The sequence below is a fragment of the Antrostomus carolinensis genome, unplaced genomic scaffold (assembly GCF_000700745.2).
Source record: "Antrostomus carolinensis isolate BGI_N321 unplaced genomic scaffold, ASM70074v2 scaffold7258, whole genome shotgun sequence".
In the NCBI taxonomy this organism is placed as follows: Eukaryota; Metazoa; Chordata; class Aves; order Caprimulgiformes; family Caprimulgidae; genus Antrostomus; species Antrostomus carolinensis.
The window spans coordinates 3,162-24,178 of NW_010334926.1; the positions used below are offsets into that span (position 1 = coordinate 3,162).

At 44.0% G+C, this 21,017-nt stretch overlaps 1 protein-coding gene across 1 annotated transcript in view; it reads left to right on the forward strand.

The window, feature by feature from the left end:
* Positions 1 to 21,017, forward strand: part of LOC104529902 (acetyl-CoA carboxylase) — a gene marked incomplete at its 5' end in the record, with an annotated part of 86,438 nt that overhangs the window by 997 nt on the left and 64,424 nt on the right. Inside the window, 9 exons of the mRNA XM_010174340.1 lie at positions 641 to 754; positions 1,342 to 1,431; positions 1,910 to 2,028; positions 12,096 to 12,239; positions 12,857 to 12,953; positions 14,300 to 14,407; positions 16,620 to 16,676; positions 19,760 to 19,801; positions 20,414 to 20,629. Coding sequence (XP_010172642.1) covers positions 641 to 754; positions 1,342 to 1,431; positions 1,910 to 2,028; positions 12,096 to 12,239; positions 12,857 to 12,953; positions 14,300 to 14,407; positions 16,620 to 16,676; positions 19,760 to 19,801; positions 20,414 to 20,629 — 987 coding nt within the window. The remainder of the gene's footprint in view (positions 1 to 640; positions 755 to 1,341; positions 1,432 to 1,909; positions 2,029 to 12,095; positions 12,240 to 12,856; positions 12,954 to 14,299; positions 14,408 to 16,619; positions 16,677 to 19,759; positions 19,802 to 20,413; positions 20,630 to 21,017) is intronic.

Here is a 21,017-nt window from a genome sequence, read left to right on the forward strand (position 1 = left end):
TGACTGTTGAAAACGAATGGGGCGTTTGAAGCTGCTCAGTGACCTTATGTTTCCTTCAGGATTGCGTTTGTGTCCTTGAACCATTCAGTTATTGAACCTCTCAGCAGCATGCTGGGAATGGTGCTGCAGTCCTTGTCTATGTCTTTATGTTGCTCTTTCACTTCATTTTCCCCTGCAAGCTGCTTCCCTTTCCTATCTCCGTATCCTTCATGTTGGGCATTTAATACCTGGCACCAGTGTCTCTTGCTTGCTCTGCTCGGAAGCTGTGAAAGGCGGTCTCCGTCGCTGGCCTCCCCACAGCTGCTGCCTGCCAGATCTGCTTTCCAATTAACAGCCGGTCAGGCAATCCCCAGGACTAGCAGCTCTGCAGTGCTAAATCACATGCACTGATGGAACTTGATTGAAGCTGTTCCTTTTCTCCGTGGGGAATTGCCAATAATACAAACCCAGCAGATACACAAATGAGGCTGGGGAGGGGAGAGAGTTTGCGGCGTCGCCCAGGTGCCGCAGAATTCACAGGAGAAACCAGTCGCCTCTCTGGGGATGGAACAGACTGTTGGTGCCTTGGAGGTGACATCCTGCTGCCGACGGCCCAGCGTAGCTCCTTTCACTGACACTCCTTGTGTTTGCTGTTTACCAGGTTCTCATTGCTTCCCATTTGCCATCCTACGAGCTGCGTCACAACCAGGTGGAGTCCATCTTCCTGTCTGCCATTGACATGTATGGACACCAGTTCTGCATTGAGAACCTGCAGGTATCTACCAGGCTTCTCTCCTTGTTTCCCTGCTTTCTTCTCACTGATGTTAGTGTTTCTGTATTAAATCTCACCTGTAGTCCCAAGGTCCTTGGGGCTTTAGATTTTATTGTTCTGGTTTCAAGATCTGCCCCCTGATTTTTGTTTTCATTCCTACACTGATCTCAGAATGACCTCATTGCAGTCTGCAGCTTCCTCAAGAGGTTCAGGAGGACTTTAGGAAAAGGTTCTTCACTGAGATCAGTCACTGGAACAGGCTCCCCAGGGAAGTGGGGCACCATGGCACCAAGCCTGTCAGGGTTCAAGGAGTGCCTGGATGGCACTCTTAGTCATATGGTTTAGTTTTAGATAGTCCTGTGAGGAACAGGGAGTTGGGCTTCAGTGATCCTTATGGGTCACTTCCAACTTGAGATATTCTATAATTCTGTGATTTAATATAAAAAGGTCATAATCCTTGATGAACAACAGGAAAAGCGTGGAAATCAGAACTGGTCAGGCTTGATTTGGGGTTTTTGCTTTTTTGCCTGACCCTGTTTGCAAAGCAGACAGTTCTCTTTTAAAACTCTGCTTAATGTGATCTCTTCTAGAAACTCATTTTGTCTGAGACATCCATCTTTGATGTGCTACCCAACTTTTTCTACCACAGTAACCAGGTGGTAAGAATGGCAGCTTTGGAGGTAAGTTTATTCCCATTGAAAAAATAAATATTTTTACTTTTTCTGTGGTTTTTGTTTTGGGGTTTTTTTTTGTTTTTGAACACTGTTACCCTGCAAGATTACGAGAGCTGTAGGTTGTGTGGAATCTGGCATACTTTGAGTCTTGGTATTAATATTCAGAATTGACTGAAATTTCAGATTCAAGTTATCTTCTTTGCTTGAAGAAGACTTAGGAGGTGGAAGGGATTGAAAGTGAAGCATCAGAGAATGGGGTCAGCCTACTCTGTGTGCCTTGTGCTGATGGTTGTATCCTGCCAGCCTGGCCTTCCTCAAAGAATAACTTTAAATTCTGGTTGAATTAAGAGCTCTATCTAGATACTCATTTGGAGGTATCTGTGTGGTTTTTAATATTTTTTAAGTCTCTGGTGTATTATTTGTCATCTTTCTCTCTTTCTGCTTCCTCAGCACAGTTAAGCTGATCGAGTTTCTTTCTAACCAGGTGTACGTTCGAAGGGCGTATATTGCCTATGAGTTAAACAGTGTCCAGCATCGCCAGCTGAAGGACAACACCTGTGTGGTGGAGTTCCAGTTCATGCTCCCTACCTCCCATCCAAACAGGTCAGATCACGTGTTCAGGTGCCTTTGGAATCGGAGGTTTATCAGGGGCTACATCCTACCTTGGTGAAGAAAACTTGCAGTAGAATTGGTGGAGAAAGGGAGAGTCCCAGTGCCTCAAATAAGCACAGATTATTTAAGATAAAGCACTACAATTCCCAGTTCCTTCTCCTAAATTATTTAAAACCTCAGGAGCTGTGGTTTCTGCAGTTTGGATTCATTTCAATATGATACAGTTTTCATATATTTCCTGATTTTTAAGTTCAGTTTATACAGTAACTTTCCTCTAGAACTTCAGTTCCAGCTGGATCCTGAACTTCAAAAGATACAATTCCAAACAGAAGAATCAGTTACTCGGGATTTTCATACAGAACAAACGGGGTCTGTCCCCTTCCTGCAGCACTCCCCTGCCAGCCCTTTGAAAGCTCTACTTTCAAACCTGGCTTTACTGCTCTGGATAAGGTGAAATCTTTTCTAGCATGTGGGGTTTTTTTGACTGAGAAGACCAAGTTGCATGTATGAATGTATTTTATCTTGAAATGCCAGAGCTGACATACTCTGGTTTCCAGTCAATATTTTTCACAATCTATTTCTCATGACTGCAGCCAAAAGCATCAACCACACCCTGCCCCATCTTGCAGAAGGGTCACATCTCCTAGTGTGTGCGTAAGATAATGTTAAAAAAACCCAAAACAATCCAATCAAACTTATCAGAACTTGTTCAGCATCTGTCAGGTTAGTCAGTTCCCTTGTTTTTTTCATTTGCAGCAGGAACTCAGGAGGGGATTTTAGGTGATGCTTTATTTTTGTCGCAGGCAGCGCGCAGCGTGCTGGAGCCCAGAGCCGCAGTGAATCTCTGTGGCCGCCGGGTGCCACTGTTGGTCTGTGCTGCTCTGGCAGTTTGGTACCAGTGCTATTTTTCTCCTTTGTTTCCAAACATCTTTTTTTTTTTTTTTTTTTTTTTCTGATTTTATTTTTGGTGGGGCTGGGCAACTGGGTCCAGTCTCGCTTCGTTGAGAATCCATCAGTACATTTTATGAAATGGTTTTCAGAATCTGGTTTGCTAGAAATGAATGACTGTCCTCAACAAGCAGCACAAAACACTCATGATACAAATGGGACATGCATTTGGCCTCATCTGTTTCCTACATTTCTAGAATATTTGTAAATAATTGCATACTATTTTTAGTCCCCCTTTATAATACTCTCCCCTCCACACCCCATTCTTTCTCCATTTCTTTTCTTTGCTGGTCTCAGTTACCTCTGTTGCTTGGGGGTTGTTTGGCCTGCCTGTGCTGACTACTGCTCTGTTACTGTGTGCAGGCTTAATTGGACAAGGTCAGCTGGAAGAGGAGAACTGTTACCTGCTTGGGGAACAGCTTCTTTGTCCTGAAATCTCTCCCCTTTATGCTGAATTCGCTGGGGCGATGTTCTGAAGCTCAGTTCTGCTTCTCAACCATCGGCACTGCTGATGGTTGACTGAAAATGCATCACAGTCCTTGTGCAGAGGCAAGCAGGCTTGGGAACAAATTCAGTGCTTGCATAGGCAAGTTCAGTTCCTTGGAGTTGCACCTCGGTCTGTTAGTGATGAATTTGGCTCCTCTTGCTTAATGCAGCTTCTTGCAGTGTGTACTTATTTGTGTGGCTGGGTGCTGAAGCACAGCCGGTACCAGGATACCGAGGGTCTTAAATTAGCACTGAGTGTGTAGATTTAAGGTAGCTGTAGAGGCAGACCTTATGGGAAGCCCAGGACACAGCAATCTCAAAACTCTGACGTTGTCTTGCTTAAGTCTTCTTTGTTGTTTCTGACCATGTTCTACGTCCATCGTGTGTTTTTCTGCATCTTCTGTGGCATGAGCTTTTAGACTGAAGAGCTAAAAATGCATTCCGAGGACAAACCCCAAAACCAAAGTATCCCAGGCAACCTTGAGGCTCTGCAGGGTTGGGCACTGGTGAACCAGGAGTAGATACTAAAGGGCCCTGAAGAGAACATTCTCTTTTGGAGCTGGTGTTAGTTGTATGATGCCACACATTTTTCAGCACTTTATCAGATCTTTTTAAGCCCTGGTCCCTTTTGTGGCTGATTTCTGTGAATATTTAAGGGCCTGAATTTTACTGGAGTAAATATTCCTGTAGGGAATGTTGCAAACTGAGAATAGTTGCTAGATTTAAATTCTTTATTATTGGTATTCAGCCCTGCTATGCCTTTGCTTAATTGTAACGGAAACAATCACAGTCACTACTTCTGGTCTGCCTAATCACAGCTAGGTACTCACACTTGGTATTTTTGGCTGCTGAATGATTGCCATCAGCTGCCCACGGGAAGGCTTTACATGGAAGCAGAGAGGAGAGAAAAACTGTTAAATCTGCTAACAAAATCATAGAAATGCAACCTGCTCCTGGTGGGTTTTGTGGGCAGAAACTGTTTTGGGAGTTATTTGTTTAAATTAATAGAAAACATCCTGTTGGAAGAATCCCCACTGATGCTGATTGCAAGGGTAAGACATAGGGATAAAGTCTGCTTGTAATGGAAAGCAGAGAGGGGCTTATAGATCAGACCCAGCATTCCTTATTGCCTGGTGCAAGGCAGATGAGGAGAACAGCAGAACCATCTGGTGCCTTTTGCAGTACCTGGAGTTTCCAAACCCTCTCCAAGTAGAGGGCGTTGCAGCAATCCGATGTGGAGGAAGTGATCCAAGGGTATCTGCGGGATGCTGATCGCTCCGTGCTGCAGCAGGGCTCTGCAAACCAACGCTGCTGTGCCCAGCCCCTTGCCTTTGGATAACCTGCCTCTTTGAGTCCTGGGGAGAAAAGATGTGAGAAAGAAATGAGCCCTGTCCTGAGCTGTTCTTTGCTTCCCTCTTGTTCAGACTGCCCTGCTGAGATGGGAAGCTGGTGGAATATTGACTGGTGTTTAGAGAGTTCAGCTTCCTTTGTGAGAGTGGCAGGCTAGGTGACAGACACTGAAAGGCCTTTCTTAGGTGTTCAGCACATGAAACAGTGCTTGCCTAATCTTAGCTAAAATCTTCTGTTCAAAGAAACATTGTGTGTCTACTATAGGGAGAGGGAATTATAGTGCTTTTTCAACAGGAGAAGGGTTTTTTTTTTTTCTAATAATCCCTCTCTCCTGCTTTCGAACAGCCTTTCTTATGTCTGAAGCTGTAAGGTTTAAATTAAACTGGGACATTGTCTGCTGTAGCCAGCTTTTGGAGCCTGCTGCGGCCCCGTGCTGCTGCACTGCTCCTCCTAAAGCATCCCCTTTTCTCCAGCTCACTGCATTCCTCTAGCCAGGTTGTTCAGCTGCTCTCTTAGTCTTTCCTTCCTCAGTAGCAGATGTGCTGGAGGATCAGAAGGGAAGAACTCAGAGGTAAATGTGTCCCCACAAAACAGATCCCTCTGTTTTACGTGGAGATAAATGTGTTCCCTCTGTCAGATGCCAAGACAATTGCTGACAAGGGTGACTTAGAGACACTGGCTCTATCTTTATCTTGGAGTTCAGCAATGATACCACAGGGCTCTGCCTTCTGAATATGCTGAGCTCCAAAGGACACTGAGGAATAACCCAGTCTGTGTGCTCACTCCGATGCCTCAGCCATGCCTTCCCAATCCATCAGTGCACTGAGCCCATGCCTTCCTTGTGTCCCACGTGCCACCCCTAACTGCCACACTGGGCCTTGAGATGTCCTGGGGAGTCTTGAGTCAGGATGTACCACGGGAGGTGGAAGTGAAGGAAGGTTTTAACACTGCAGATTAAGATTTTGTTTTGATAACTGTCTTAGTGAGCTTTGAAGCAAGTTTTACTTTTGAAACTTGATAAACAAGACGTCTGATACCAGCTGACCCTAGTTGCATTTGGAGTTGGGAATGCACACAACTTGGCGAACGCCTTACTGAGACTTGTCTAGATTGAATTCATTCTTGGGACTGCATCCTGCTGTCCATGATGCTTCCAAGGGTGGAATTCAAGTCTAGTCATTAATTGCTTTGTATTTCCAAGGGTATTAATATAAATGTCTCGACTATCTTGTGCTTGGTTTTGCCCCGTATCTCCTCTTCCTGTGTTTGTGGATGTTGTTGACACCCTACTTGGACTTTGATGTTGCTGATTTCAAGGCTTAAGAGTGGTGCATGATCTCTCCTTTGCTGTCTCTTGATGTTTTATCATCTATGGAGTATTTTTGTTGTTCTTTTTTTTGTCAGCCTCTTCTTTAGCTTACAGGTAGAAACCATTTTGAAGGCTAAAAGACAAATTAAATATTGCTGTTTCTAAACAATGCTTTTTACAGAGGAATAAGAAACCAAAACTCACTTACACTTACAGCAGTGTTTATAGGTTCCTTCCTATTATCATTTTACAATGAATTTCTGACACAATGGAAGCGTTTTCTGTGGGCTAAAATAGTTAAATGGCTAAAGCAGCCTCTTGCATCAGTCGTTGGATTGCTGGTATTGAATCAGCGGTGCTGCTCTGGACTCCAACCGTACGAGCCCGGAGCCCCGAGTGTATAACTCGTGGTGTATCATTAGGTAGCCTGAGGTCCCCTCCTTGTTGCGGGAGACTGGCTGATACCAGGAGGGAGGAGGGGGAAATTATTCCAGGACACCTGTAAATCCCTGCAGTTTCGTGCTGAGGGTTTGATGTTAATTAGACAGCAGGCAGCAGTAATGTGTTGCAGTTCCCTTGGCTTGCCTGTTTCAGAAAGGGCAAAATCTTCCAACAGAGCAAAGAAGGGGCTGTTGAAGGGGCAGCAAACTGAATGGAACGACGATAATTTTATGCAAATTGGACTTCAGTAGCAGATTCAGCTTGGCTGAATCACAGAGGGAGCAGAAGAATAAGGAAAGAAAGAGGGAGAGGAAAAACCCAATCAAAATGTATGGTTTGAGGCATGTTCCACAGCCTTCTGTTTAGATTCTTCTACAGAAATGAAGAAACATAAGAGGAATGCCACTGGTCACAGCCAGTGGAATTGCTCTTTCTCCTGTGGTACTGCTGTTAATAACTGCAAGTGGGTTATTCAGCCGACCTCTGCTGATTCCGCTTTGCTGCCTGATTTCAAAAGCTCTGCCCTGCTCTGGCACTCCATCACAGCTTGATGTGACCAGTGGCGCTTTGCATGCCTTGCCATCATTTTCATAGGGGAGTGCTCTTGTTGAGAAAGAGGAAAAAGAAAGGGAGGGGCGAGGGGAAACAAATACAGATTCAAGCAGGAGGTGCAGGAGGGACCTCAGGGGATTTTTGTTTGCCTGAGCAGAAGGACTAATTGTAGCAGTAGAGCTCGCATGGGTATGGAGCAGATCCCTGGCGAGATCAGCGTCCCTGGTCAAGAAGGACCTTGTGAGAGGCTGAAAAGAGACAGGGAGAAAGGCTGGGGCTGGTGTGGTGAGAGGGTTTCTGATCCTGGGATCAGCTACGTGGGGTTGACTGTGGAGAACATTGTTGGCACACGCTCCATCAGCTGTGCCGTTAGTTAGCTCCCAGGACTGTGGTGCTGCTGGTTGCACTGGTGTTGCCTGAAGGCCAGGCAGGCTGGATTCCAGCTGGTGTTTCATTTGTCAGAGCTGCAGAGGTGCAGCTCGGTGAGGGGACTGGAATGCCTTTTGTGGGGCCTGATTGTGCTGCAAATATCAAACCTTTACCTCTTAGTGCATTTCATTGACTAGTGACAGTCCAGCTCCTGATGCAAAAACACCCTCCACAGCTGTGAGGACCTGTAGGTGTGAAGCCAGCCCCATAGTGTGCAGCTTGAAGGCTCTTCCTCCCTTCTCTTCTGACATCTCCAGCCACTGGGTCTTCTGTTTTCCTCATTACAATTCTTCATTGCCCTGCTGAGTGGCTGGAGAAGAGTTCCTGGAGCAGCAGGGTGCCTTTTTTGAGAGGGAGAGGAACATTTTTTATGCTGGGTTTCTTCCCATCTGTTTTCTGACAGAGTTCCAGTGACCGCCACACCAGTGTACCAGGTGTAGGAGCTGCCAGTCCTCTCTGGACTATTTTTTTCTAGCTCAAGCAGATCACATGCAGCTTTCCCACCACTGGCCAAGCTAAAAAAAATAGGTCTCAATGCCCTGAGGCCTTGTGGCCCTTTCAGTTCTGACCACAGGCTCTGCAGCTCAGTGTCTCTCCACTGCCTCTGAATGAAATGAAATACTTTTGTTATTTACCATTGAACAGATACATCCTCAGGCCATCTTGTGCTTTCTCCTGTATGGTTTAAGGAGACCACGGGAACCTTTTGTGCCTCTACCAGTAATGCACCAGTCATACAACCTTGTAGTGAATACGACTCTGCTGTGACAAAACCAGTTTGAGAACAGGACCAGTCAGTGTGTTTAGTGGTGTGACCATGGAAATACACTGGTCGTTAGGAATCGAGACCTCATGCCCAGTAACTTGGCGTCTTGCCTATGGTCAAGGGTGTTGAGAAGGTCTGTGGTTTGATCTCCTCCAGGTTTCTGCAGGGAAGGGGAGGGTGAATGTCCAGTTACGTGCTCCCTGAAGCTTTGCTCTCAGTCTTTTCATGTTTGCTAATCAATTTTGCACAAGCCTCCTGTGTGCATGTAGTTTTTTTCTATTTTGAATGTCAGATCACAGCAGTTTCTACGTCTTGCACGGAGCAATACACTACCTTATGCTTTCCTGAACGTAGCTAAGATGGGCTAGACTGTGCTGTTCTTATGCTGGCATGTAAATGTGCCCCTCACCTTCTTTCTGCCTTACATGCATCGCTATGCCCTAGCCTGCATGCAAAAAATAGGAAGAGTTGGACTGATGGTATAAAAGGAACTGTAAAATTTTCCTAAATCAGCCTGAAGTACTGCTTGTTCTTTTTGATATTCAAGGACTTGAACGCTGTGAGTGCAGAGTACTGCATGGTGCTGATGTGTGTGTTTGCTGTTGTGGGAGCCGGCGCGTGGGCTGCTGCTTTCTGACCTGGAGGTTTGGCAATGAGGATTTGGCTTCTTTTCCTGACCCTGCTGCAATCTTCCTCTGTGATACGGTCACCTTTTGCATCTGTGCTGGTTGCCCTTCTGTCAGGGAGCGCGAGCCCTCTGCTCTGGTCTTGCTTGTCAAGCTCACTTGGTGGATGCAAAGGGCTTGAGGTGCTGTAGGAACGCGGGGTACCTCGCAAACACCATGGGGTTTCCTGGGGTGTCTTTATTTGCATGTTCCATGCGTGGTCTGTGCTCATGCCCTTGGCAGCCATGGCAAGCGAAGTCAGGTGGTGGGTGCCTTCTCAGGGTCAATGAAATTTAATTCTGCCTGATAACCTGATGGTTGACAAATTTTGGTTGAATAAATTGTAAACTTTGTTGCTGGTCTCTGTATCAGCTTGATGATGGTTCTTTATTATGGCTTTCACTAACCAATCTGTAACTAACTGTGGTTGTTTGATTACAGAGGGAACATCCCCACGCTAAACAGGTATGGTACTTGTCATCTTTTAAAATTTGAAAAGACAGACTAGAAAGAAGTAGCCTAATACTTAATGTTTTAACATGTTTTGTTTTAGTGCCCTTATCCTTACTTGGGAAGCTCTCAAACATAACTCTTGCTTTTTCCTTCCCTTTTCCTCTCCCTTTGTCTAAAACATGTTTTCAGCTTTTCTTTACCCTTTAAAAAAGCTTTGCATGCAGCAATCTTTAAAACTAAATTAGCCAGGTGACTCAGCTCATCTGCAGTATGGTACACAGCAAACTTCTGGCAGAATGCTGTTTCTAGGGTCTCTTTTTTGGAACTGGATTCTCAGCTGTTGACCCTCTGGTAGGATGTCACAGTGAAACAGGCAGTTGCTCCTCGCCGATAGCAGACCTGTTGCTACTCTGGTTTCTTGCAACTAGCTTAGAATTTGTCGAGGCTGTCTCACCTCCCTCACACCATAGATGAATCTACATCTCCAACAGCTGACAGCATGTTTTGTTGTGTTTGGATGCTAATTTTTCCTCCCGTGTCTCAGTTGAAAAGTATTTCTTGTTCTAAATAATACATGAAAAATGTCTGCTGTCTCTTTGTTTAGTTACTGTTCTGTGATATTTTTTGTATTAGTTGTAAGAAATGTACACCAAGGCATGTCCTGAAAAATTTCTCTCTTTCAAAACGTGAATACCTATTATTTATTACTGCTTACAAGCCTATTTAGGGAAAAATAGTAAAAACAGGCTTGAAAGTCTCGTGGCTCTTAATCAGAGATAAATTATGGAAACATAGAGTGACTTTAAACATGGAGAGCTATTAATCAAACTGATGCTACTTTAAACTTGTTAACAATATACTTAGGACCATATCACAATGGTTTTCTGTACGTGGAAAGACAGAAATCTTAGGAAAGCTGGTAAGTAGCAGTGTCAGCTCTCCCCGGGTTGGGCCAGGCTCGGTGTGCATGGCAGCAGGGCCGTGGCCAGCACGGCTGGGCCCCTGGTTTGCCTGCTGTGCTACTGGCATCTGATCCAACACAGCCATTGAGCATCTTTTTGACTTCACAAGTTGTAAATCAAGCATGCGCTGTGCTGAATCACTGCCCTGATTTTTTTTTCCCCGTTGCCTTCTGCCTCCTGCTGTGGCACCAGTTGGGAAGGACAGAAATTTAGCTTTGTGAATGTCTTCCTAACCCTGGGGGAGAGCAAAGCAAGTGAGAACGCACTGTTCCTGTGTTGCAGAGCACTGCTGTGTGCCTGCCTGGCATTTCTGTCTCTTCAGAGCAAGTTTGAAGGTCTCACCATGTTGCAGGGAGCTTTTGAAGTAGGTGTCTCAGTGAATTAAGATGACTCCATAGCGCAGTTCAGAAATTCTAAATAATTATTGCAGAGAAGGCAAAACCCAATTCTAGTAGCTAGGGAAAGGATGTCTCCTTAGTTGTGAGCTATTTGTTCACTGTGAGAGAAACTTCCTCTGCTAGTTTTGCCCATAACATTGTGGGTCTTTAAAACACCATAAAAATAATAGCCCAAAGCCCCAAATAACACCAACTATTTCACAACTGATGTGTGCTGCTCTAGCAGTTGAGCTGCATGAGAACTCAGTGATACTCTAATATGCTCAGAATCTTGCCCTCTACCAGGAAGGAATGCTGACCTTTAGTGACCAGTGCTCCTGCTTTAAATAGAAGTCCCTTACTCAGTGCCTTCCTCTGAGCTGGTGTAAGTCTGTTCCAGTCCTCCTCACTTAAATAAGGAATCAGTCCTGTGCGAGTGATGTGCGTACTGCAGAGTAGCTCAGTGCTTAAACAGGAGACATCAGGCATGAGTATGACCATGGTAAGTGTCTGGAGCTCCTTGCTCCTTAAGACAGATGTGTTCTGTGGCCAACTGCTTGTATTTAGCAGCTGCTACCTTTCAACAATCAAAACTGAGCCAAATAAATGAGTAGGGGGAGTTGCAATGTTTTAAAAGTATGGATTCAATTAGCTGGAGGAGCACATCAATTTGCTCAGCAGTTAAGTGGAAGGCACTGTAGAAGGGACTGTATTTAGGGCAGGAGTACTAGTGTAAGGCTACAGAAAACCCTGTCACCAGTATAGGATTTTAGAGAGGGCACTGTACCACTCTGCATTTGAGGAACCTAAAGTACAGTATGACCAGAAAAATTGTGGAAGCAGTAGGATAATACAGCTTGGTACACTTTAACTTCATTTGGAAAAATTTACTAAATCTTTAAAGTGTCAAAGCTTAGAATTATTGCTGTTTATCTCAGTATTCCACCTGGAAACCAAAACAGACATACAGGAGGAAAAATGCGTTTGGCTTTGCGTAGTCACAATTCACCTGTCACCTCAAGAAGTACCTGTTTTAAAGGGTTGTAACATTATTTCCTAACCATTTACTGTTCCTATACACTGGGCCAAGGTCCATGTAAGGGCATTAATGGCACCAGGGCCATGCCAGCACTGCAGGGACTTTGGAGAAGACAGCACAGCAGGTCTGGTGTGCTGAAGAATCTAACAAATCGTGCAGCGGTTGTGTTGGATAAACAACCACACTGCAAGCACTCAAAGCCACGTGCACAGATCTTTATCCAGTGATATTCTTCTCTCCCTTGTCCCTACTAACTGTGATCTTATTGAATTGCTGTTTAGAATGTCCTTCTCTTCCAACCTCAATCACTACGGGATGGTCCATGTAGCTAGTGTGAGTGATGTGCTGCTAGACAATTCATTCACCCCGCCGTGCCAGCGCATGGGTGGAATGGTTTCCTTCCGCACCTTCGAGGATTTTGTCAGGTACGTGGGGAAAGGTGGCGAGTGTTTGTGGTACCAGCTTCCTAGGTGGGCCCAAATGGAACTGGGAGAACTCTTTACCTTGTCTAGAGTCAGGTTTAAACTGGTCCTGAGCTTGTTTGCTAAGTTTCTGGAGTTTCAGGTGGAGGGTTGTTTGGATCCCCTTGTCTGTCTCCTTGAGAGAACTGAAAGTTTCAGACTTCTGTAAGAGCAGTTTGCGGCCAGGAGGATCAGCATCCTGAATTTCTGCTGATTGGAGAGCATTTGCAATTGTGCTGATTTCTTCTAACGCTCTTATTCACGCATATATATGTGGGAGAGTGTGTTCTTTATGCTTTTAACCTTGTAGGTGTGGGCAAAAAACCCCAGCAGAGCCCATAGCATTTGTGAGGGCCTGCAACCATAAGATCTCTGACAAATGTTAGAAGATCCAGTCCTGCTTTGGTTTGAGAACTGGAGGAGGTATTGCCTCCTCATCTTTGGAGTTTGTCCTGCAAAGGAAGGAGTCCTTTTCTCTCCCTCCTCTCCTCAGCAACATGATTTTGGGATTTTAGCACTAGATGCTTGCAGTGGGCTAGCAGCAGTGTGTTGATGACTAATACTTCTCTGGTGTATTTCAGAATCTTTGATGAAGTGATGGGTTGCTTCTGCGACTCTCCTCCCCAGAGCCCAACCTTCCCCGAAGCTGGCCATGCTTCCTTGTATGATGAAGACAAGGTATGGTAGTTTTTTCTCTGGAGATTGCTCTCAGGTTGGAAACAGAAGGCCTGCAGAATGCCGCAGTGACTGCAGGCTAGATACTTTTCACTAGCTGGAGTGCTGGAAGCAGGAGTTAAGAGCTTTATGTATTTATGTATGTGATTTGTTTGCTTGTTCCACAGCAGGTGATTCAAAGTAGGTGGCCATTTTCTGACTCTATTCTAAAACTACAGCTAAGTCTCTTACTTTCCATGTAAATTTAGTTTGTAGATTTTAACATCAGCAGAATTACTGGAGCCACAGCAGCGTAACTGAGAGTTCAGACCCACAATTAAGTTTCCAGACCTTCTCTGTGCATTGAGGTGTTGAACTGCATATTCTACTGCCTTTACCTTAAGTCTGATTTGCCTTATTTTCTCTTACACCCTTCCTAGTCACATTACCTTCTGATTCTTCCCGCTGTTCTACCACTTAGAACTGTTTTTAGGAGGAAGAGATGAGAGGAACCCCTCAATTTTTGCGTTGGTGTGGAGAACAGGTGCAGTGGCAGCAGATGGTTTATACTCCTCAGTGATAGAAGACCAGTTTCCCTTAGAGACACAGATCACTGCTCCATTGCTCTGTCCTGCCCTCCAACAGCAGGAAGCTCTGTTGGAATACAGTCTGTGTCCAGAACAGGGCTTGGTTTTAAACTGATCCACTGATCTTGATGTGTGGAAGTACTGGAGGCGTGTTCCAGGATATTACCCTCACCCTCAATGTCCGCAGATCTCTCTCTTTGCCTCCCCCTCACCTCACCAGTGATAATTTCCTGCTCATACTGTGTTTTTCACAGTCATCTGCAGGCTCTTAAATGCTAAATTTGTCGTTTCTCAGAGCTCTAACGTAATTGATGCTTCCACAGTATTTCATTTTGTTGTAGATACAAAACCACATGTTGTTCTTCTCCTACACTTTGAATTTACTTAATTTCATTACCTTTCTTGATGCCAAAGTCCTCTTATGCCCTGCCTGTGCTGCATCTTGTAAAGAGAGGACCTGACCCTGCATTCTTTCTGCATCCAAATGAAGCACACTTGAGTTAGCCAAGTCAGATGTGACCATCAGAATTGGATTCTCCAAATGAAGCTCTTGTTTGCTGTTTGTGGACATTAACTCTTACATCTGTGAAGCTGCACTTTGTGAGGGTGCTTGGTGAAGGATTTCCCTCATGTTTTTCCTTGGTTTCCAGCATGCTCTGCTGAGGTCATTTTCCTTAGGACACCTTGTGTTTTAGAGTTGTATTTAGGGAGCCTGTTTAGAGAGCTCACAGGTGTTAAGGTGTTAACTATTTATTTATGGGGAATATTTTCTTTGTCTTGCAGGCAGCCCGTGAGGAGCCCATTCACATTCTTAATGTTGCTATTAAAACAGACAGTGACGTTGATGATGATGGGCTGGCAGCCATGTTCAGGGAGTTCACGCAGAGCAAGGTAAGTTGCCTTGATTCTCTCTCTGGAGCTGTGTGATTGTGCAGAACAGTTCTGGCTGCTTTGGGAAAAGCCAGTAGGTTCCTCGGTTTTTTGTTTGATTCTTTTTTCCCCCCAAACAAATAAATGCAAGAGTTACACCCTCAATTTATCCCATGTAAAACCTTACCACTTCTTTGACTGGATGTAGCTGCACCTTTCTGAAGCCTCCAGGTCATTGTTTCTCTTTGCAGTGCATGCTAATCCATCAGGTCAGGACTTCTTCCCTTTTGTTTTTGATAGGGTGAGAGACCTTTAAGGTTTTAAATAGATCAGGTCAATCTTCAGTACCTACCTCCAGATGCTCTGAAAAAATGTGCTTTATCCCTCTCCCTGGTGGCAGAGTTGTTATATGAGTAACAGAGCATGGAAAGTGACATTAAAATGGCCCGTATTTTCCATATCACAACAATCTTAATGCAATTAAAATTTGTTCTCCTTGTTGTTGGCATGCTGGAGCACCCACCTAATATGATATTTCTGGCACAAGGTGGAATTGATTTGGTATGTTCTGTTGCTCCTTAAGCCTGAGATACATTTTAGAGCACCAAATGTTAGTCCTGTGGTCATTTGTGAGACAACATGAGTTGGGGATAGCCTCCTTGTGTCCGTTGCCCTCTCCTGTCTGCCTGCACTTGCTTTCTGGTTGGTGTGAAGAACTCCTCCACTGGCTCCTGGAGGTAAATAGGCCACCAGGCACTGGGACCCTGCTGCATCTGTGGTACCTGCAATGACTATGGGAGGACTGAGCGAGTGGTTTCTAAGTTCTCTGCCCAGTGTGGGAGGTGGTAATACCTTCTGCAGAAATGAGGGGTTCCAAAATGGGGCTGGTATCCATGTGATGTCAGCAGCTTCCTGTCTCTTTAAGCAAAGGAAATAATAAAATATAAAAATTAAAACTAGTTCTGCTTTTCATCTGCTTGATCATGCTCCAGGCGTTTTATGGGAGGGGATAAAAGGAAAGAAGTAAAAAAAAAAAAATTCCAAAACACATTAAACTATCAAATAGGTTGATCCAAATTGTCCAAATAATCTTCTAGTCCCAGCATGTTGTGTGTGGTTTTTTTAATAGAAATTAGGATCATATACTTGTAAATGACTTGTGGAGGAGATTGAGGCAGTCAGTGTAAATGGAGTTTCTCCAGGTGCTGATGGCTAATCGCTCTGTAATAGCTGTGGACTTGCTGTGAGACCCACATTATTACGATGTAATCAGGATCCTGTTGCTATGCTGTTATTGTCTGCCACTTGTGGAATTTTAAAAGCAATAACAATTTTTGCTTTTTAAATCATGGCATTATTAAAGTTATTTTCTTCCTCTTGCCATGAATATAGTCACTGATGCTCATTTTCAAAGGGCTTAACCTTAGTAAAACATTTCAATCTGTGCTGAAAGGGGTTGTTTTGTTCCTGGTCTAGCTGAGTTCTTGTTTCTTGTTTCTTTTTTTTGTTCTTTTTTTTTTTTCTTTGCTTTTAAATTAGAAAAAGGAGGAGAAAGGAAAAAGTTTTAGAAATCAGAGCAGAATTATAAAATCTTAACACTTCATAAGATCAGTGGTGTGGCAAATACTGATTTTGAAACGTGGAATTTGATAAAGAAGCAACCAGAAGGGATATTCTAGCATCTGTTTGAAAAACCTAAGTGACACCTATCATGTGTCACCTTGGCAATGATGACAGATCTGTCCTTTGGTGTGGGTTGGCTGTGTGCTTCTTGTGCCAAAATCAAGTATGTGCTACGTGCTTCCTTGGGTCAGTTCCTTTAAAACTCCTTCTCCAGCATCTTCCATGGCTTTACAATGTCCATGCTGTGCTTCAAAAAGTCATCTTTGCAAAAAGCACCAGCTTACTTCAGCAAATTGCACCAGAATCTATCCTGCAAGACTTGTAAACAGCCCTTCTGCTTTCCTGGTGAGCCAGGCTCAGCTGGAGCGCTGTGTGCTTGCGATTTGGTTACTTACCTCTCCAGATTTAATGCATTTGCCTCTGTGTGCTCCTGGGCGATCATCAGATGAGCAGACTCAGCTATCAGTAGCCTGAAGTGGGCTAGGAACTCACAGCATAGATGCAGGAGGATCTGCAGAGCTTTTTCAGTCCATAGAAGATTTCGAGATGGTTTTGATGTGTTCTTTTTGTGTTCATCCAGTCACTTGATTCCATCCTTACCTTTTTACAGAAATCAGTCCTGATTGAACACGGGATTCGGAGGCTGACTTTCCTTGTAGCACAGAAGGTATTTTGATATCTCTCATGCTGCTCAGAACTCTCTGGTTCCTAGCTCATAATAGCATCGATGTTTGATGTGTTTTTTCCCAAATTAAATGCTGTATGAACTATATATAGTTCTCTCTTTACTGTTTTTGTTCTCTAAAATTTGAGATGGTTTTGATGAATTCGCTTAAGAAAATTAATTTACAATTGTAAACAATCTTGGCACTTCTTGTGTTCTTGAATTAATTAATCTTTAATTTTCATCCTAATTGCTAGCTTTCTTCTGCTTTTTTTTTTTCTCTTGTCTTCCCGTGTTTGTATGTTTCGTTTGTAAGGACTTCAGGAAACAGGTCAACTATGAGGTGGATCAGAGATTTCATGTAAGTAAAAGGGCCTAGAACACGGTGGTATTCTTGACCTGAGGCCAGGAGACACGTAAGTGACTCTGGCTTCTCCTTTGGTTCTTAGTCAGGCATTTAATGCCAACATTGGTGTCAGAGTTAAGTGGAGTATGGGAACAAACATCTAACTTCAAATACAGGAGTGGCCTTTTGCATTCAGTGGGGCCATTCAGAATGCTAAAGTCTCTCTTGTTACCTGGCTGAACTCATGACTGCCACATTAATAAAGATCTCGTTTGTTTCAGTATTGTTTTGTCTTCTAAAATGTAATTATACAATTAAATTTTTGTGTTTCTTGTGTAGTGTAGTTATTTCTTTAGATCTGTTACTGATTTTAAAATAACTTAGAGAAGTAATTGAAGGGACTTGCTAAATTTCACATAGTGGCTTAGTGATGTTGAAAATGTTTGGTGCTCTTACTGCTAAGAATTACTTCTTTCCCCAGGGCTTGGGCATCAGTGAGTTTAGTTTTCAAGGTGGCAATGTAAGGCATAAACCAGATTTTTATCCCTTGTGTATCTACTTTACAACTCTGGAAGTTATTAGGAGTCTTGAAAGTGCAAGAAATTCATCCTGTACTCAATACACCTGGTTTAGCAAGCTTTACAAGAGGAAAACTAGTTTACAAATCAGCAAAAATAGTATTGGAAGAAATGTGGGTATCAGCACATGGGAATCGCTGCTCACAGTACAGGCACAGAGACGCATCTGGGAACAGCTTCTGTAGGAAACTGGACTTTTTGGAGAGGTGTTGGGACCTTAAGCAAGAAAGTCCAGGCTTTAGATTGAAAAAAAGGACATTTTAGAGAACTGGTTTGATAAATAAGTCTGTGAATAAGCACAGTAGCGTGTGTCAGTGGTCAGACAGGAGACAAAGGAGAAAAGGAGCCATCAGAACAAGTCGGCCCTGAGCTGCCATGTAGAGTGATGGACTGTTCAGCTGCTCCTGGTTCCTGAGCTGGAGGAGGCAGCGTGTGTGTCATCTGTTTGCAAAGTTTGTAGAGTACCTCTGGGATCTCTAGTGAGTGTCAGTCTTTATTACTGTCTCCTATTCTATTCCGTTTATTACCGGACCAACTATTAACTTAGCCAAGGCCTGGGCTTGGGTTTGTTTTTGTTTTAATTACAGTCTATATAATTAGTTCCCAGCATGTTGAGGTAATAGAGAGTTGCTCCAGCAAGCTTCCAATTTCCTCATCTCATTAGGTTTTTAACGTGATTATTAGTATAATAATCAACTATGATGATTTCTGTTGTAGCTTTTCACATTCTGCAGTTTGCAGGGTGTCTTGATTGGCTAATTTAGGCAAATTATTTTGATTGTCTTGATGATGGTTGGTTGATTAGAACACAGCGGGGGTATAATTCTTCTGCCTAGGAAATGGAGCACTCTTTTGGATTTTGGTACCAGAGCATTGAGAATTTTTGTGTGTGTGCACATCTAATTATTATATTTGCCCACAACACTAGTCAAATGCCTTGGCAGCAATTACATTAGTGATCGAATGAGCATGGATGATGTTAGGAGGAATTGGCAGTGTGCAGAGGAGGACAGGTAGGAGGGATGTGGAAGAGAAGTGAGGAAATGTGCAAGTGATGGTTTTCTTAGAGTACAGTTGATGCTCACAGACTCACCCAGTACACCTATTGCCTGAATTTTCAGGCAGGATTTCCTGTACTATTCTGGAAGTCATACTCCAGGGAAACACAAATTATTTTGCTCAGTTGAGAGTCATCAGGTGAAGTTCTGGGGACTTTTTAATAGGAGTTGGAGGAAGATGACTAGCTAGGAGATGACTTCTAACCTTAAAAGTTGTGTTGCTCAGTGGAGCCTCTCATTGACAGTGAAATGTGATTCCGCAATTCAGTGACTCCAGGTCAGATACCTTCTTTCTTTCTGAATAAGACAGTTCTGGCAGGTTGTGTATGTTCTCTCAGGTCACCTTTAGCACAAATGGCTGGTGTTCTCATGTTGATGCAAAGCATTCACAAAAGCTTCTCCACTCAGTACAAGTGTCATTCCACGGGAGTGGATGGAACCAGAGGGACAGGTAGAAGGATGCTGTCTAGTCTCTTTCTAAGGCACATGCCACGTGCCACAAAAATGTAAAGCCCTTACAATTTGCTAGGATTTTATCTGTGCAACAGAATAACAGAGAAACCTAATCATATTTGGGGGACTTTGGTAGAGAACTATTTAATACACGAGGATCAAGTTACTGGCTTACAATTCCTAGTTCTCCTTGGGAAGAGAGAGTATTTCTAGCAGTAACAGTGTGAAGAGAGCTGGAGAATACAGATCATTGTTTTGTGTACCTCTGTTTATGTAATGGAGTGTTAATATCATTGTGTGGCTCCCAAACATTTCCACAGTAATCATCATCATCATAGAACTAGAGGTTTCCCACTGCTGTCTGGCCAGTTCCTTGTTACTGTCTGTTAATAATTGACTATAATAATCAAAAGCCAATTAAGTAGCCTCTGTTGCATTAGCAGCGAAGACAGGTTTAAACCACCTCTGCTGCTTTCCTGAGGGTAACATGATTTTGCACCACCCTTTGTGATGCTGAAAAAGTAGCTTGTAACAACTTCTGTCACCTCCTCTGCTGTGGTGCTGCCCCAGGTCTGGCCTGTGAGCACTCTCGGGGCAGATGAGCTGGTTTCCTTTTGGAGGGCTGACGTCATTGTTTTTCCTTTCAAACAGAGGGAGTTTCCAAAGTTCTTCACGTTCCGTGCCCGGGATAAGGTAAGTTCTCTGATCTTAATACTTTTCTCTGAGTGTTGGCTTTATCCTTCTTCCATGTAGCTGTTCCTTGGGAGGCTAAGAGGGTGGGAGCTCCTTCAGCCCAACTTCACAGCCTAGTGAGGTATTTTCTCCTGCCTCGCTAGACCAGTTGTCCACACAGCCCGCAGTTGATGCCAGTAACAATGATGAGCCTCTGAAATCTGGGGATAAAAATTTGTGCATTTGGAAGCCTGACCTGAAGCTTCTGTTTATGCAGATTTTAGCTGCAGTGTAACCAGGGAGCATTGGACACAGTGCAGTGATTCAACACCAAACTTTCTGGCTGTTGTGGAAAAGAGAAAGGTTTTGTGGGGGTGAGCTCGAGAACTTGCTGTCTTGCAGTTAGTCTTCTGCTCTCAGTATTTCAACAATTTCAGTGCAGCTGTTAGTGCTCGTGACTCTGCATGAGATAAAAAATTTGGGGTTGGATTAATTTGAATTTTTAGGTTTTTAATTAAATATTAAATGTCATAATGGATGTTGTCCAGTTCTTCCCATCCTCAGCATTTCAGCTTCTTAACCTGCCCTCCTCTTTTACACTCCTTCCTACCTCTGTGATGCTGGTGGCTCCAGTTTGAGGAAGACAGGATTTACCGTCATCTGGAGCCAGCTCTGGCTTTTCAGCTGGAGTTGAACCGCATGCGGAACTTTGATCTCACTGCCATCCCTTGTGCCAATCACAAAATGCATCTCTACCTGGGAGCAGCTAAAGTTGAAGTGGGAACAGAGGTGACAGACTACAGGTTCTTTGTGAGAGCGATCATAAGGCACTCGGATCTGGTTACAAAGGTGAGTTTTGTCACCTGTGCGAGGTCCCTGTCCAAGACAGTGTATGAAACACTGTAAACCATCCCAGGAACCTGCATGCAAACACCTCACCTGTATGGAGCAGTGTGGAGGTGGCCCTCTCTTTGCTGGCATTGGCTCTGCAGAAGCAGGTCTTCAAAGACCTCGTACTCCTGTGCTTCAGGGAGATTTTTCTGTGGCCCATAGTCAGAAATCCTTGCATGCTGAGGCCCCAGTTGTTTCTCTGCGTTTCTCCTGCACTGTTGCAGTAATGGTTTGTCCTGCCTAATTTCAGATTTACCTAAATCTGACCTAAAAGGGCACAAGTCAGCCGGGTATGCAAGTCCAGGCGGTGGGAGTGAGTGCTGGCTCTGTGGCTGTGATGGATCTG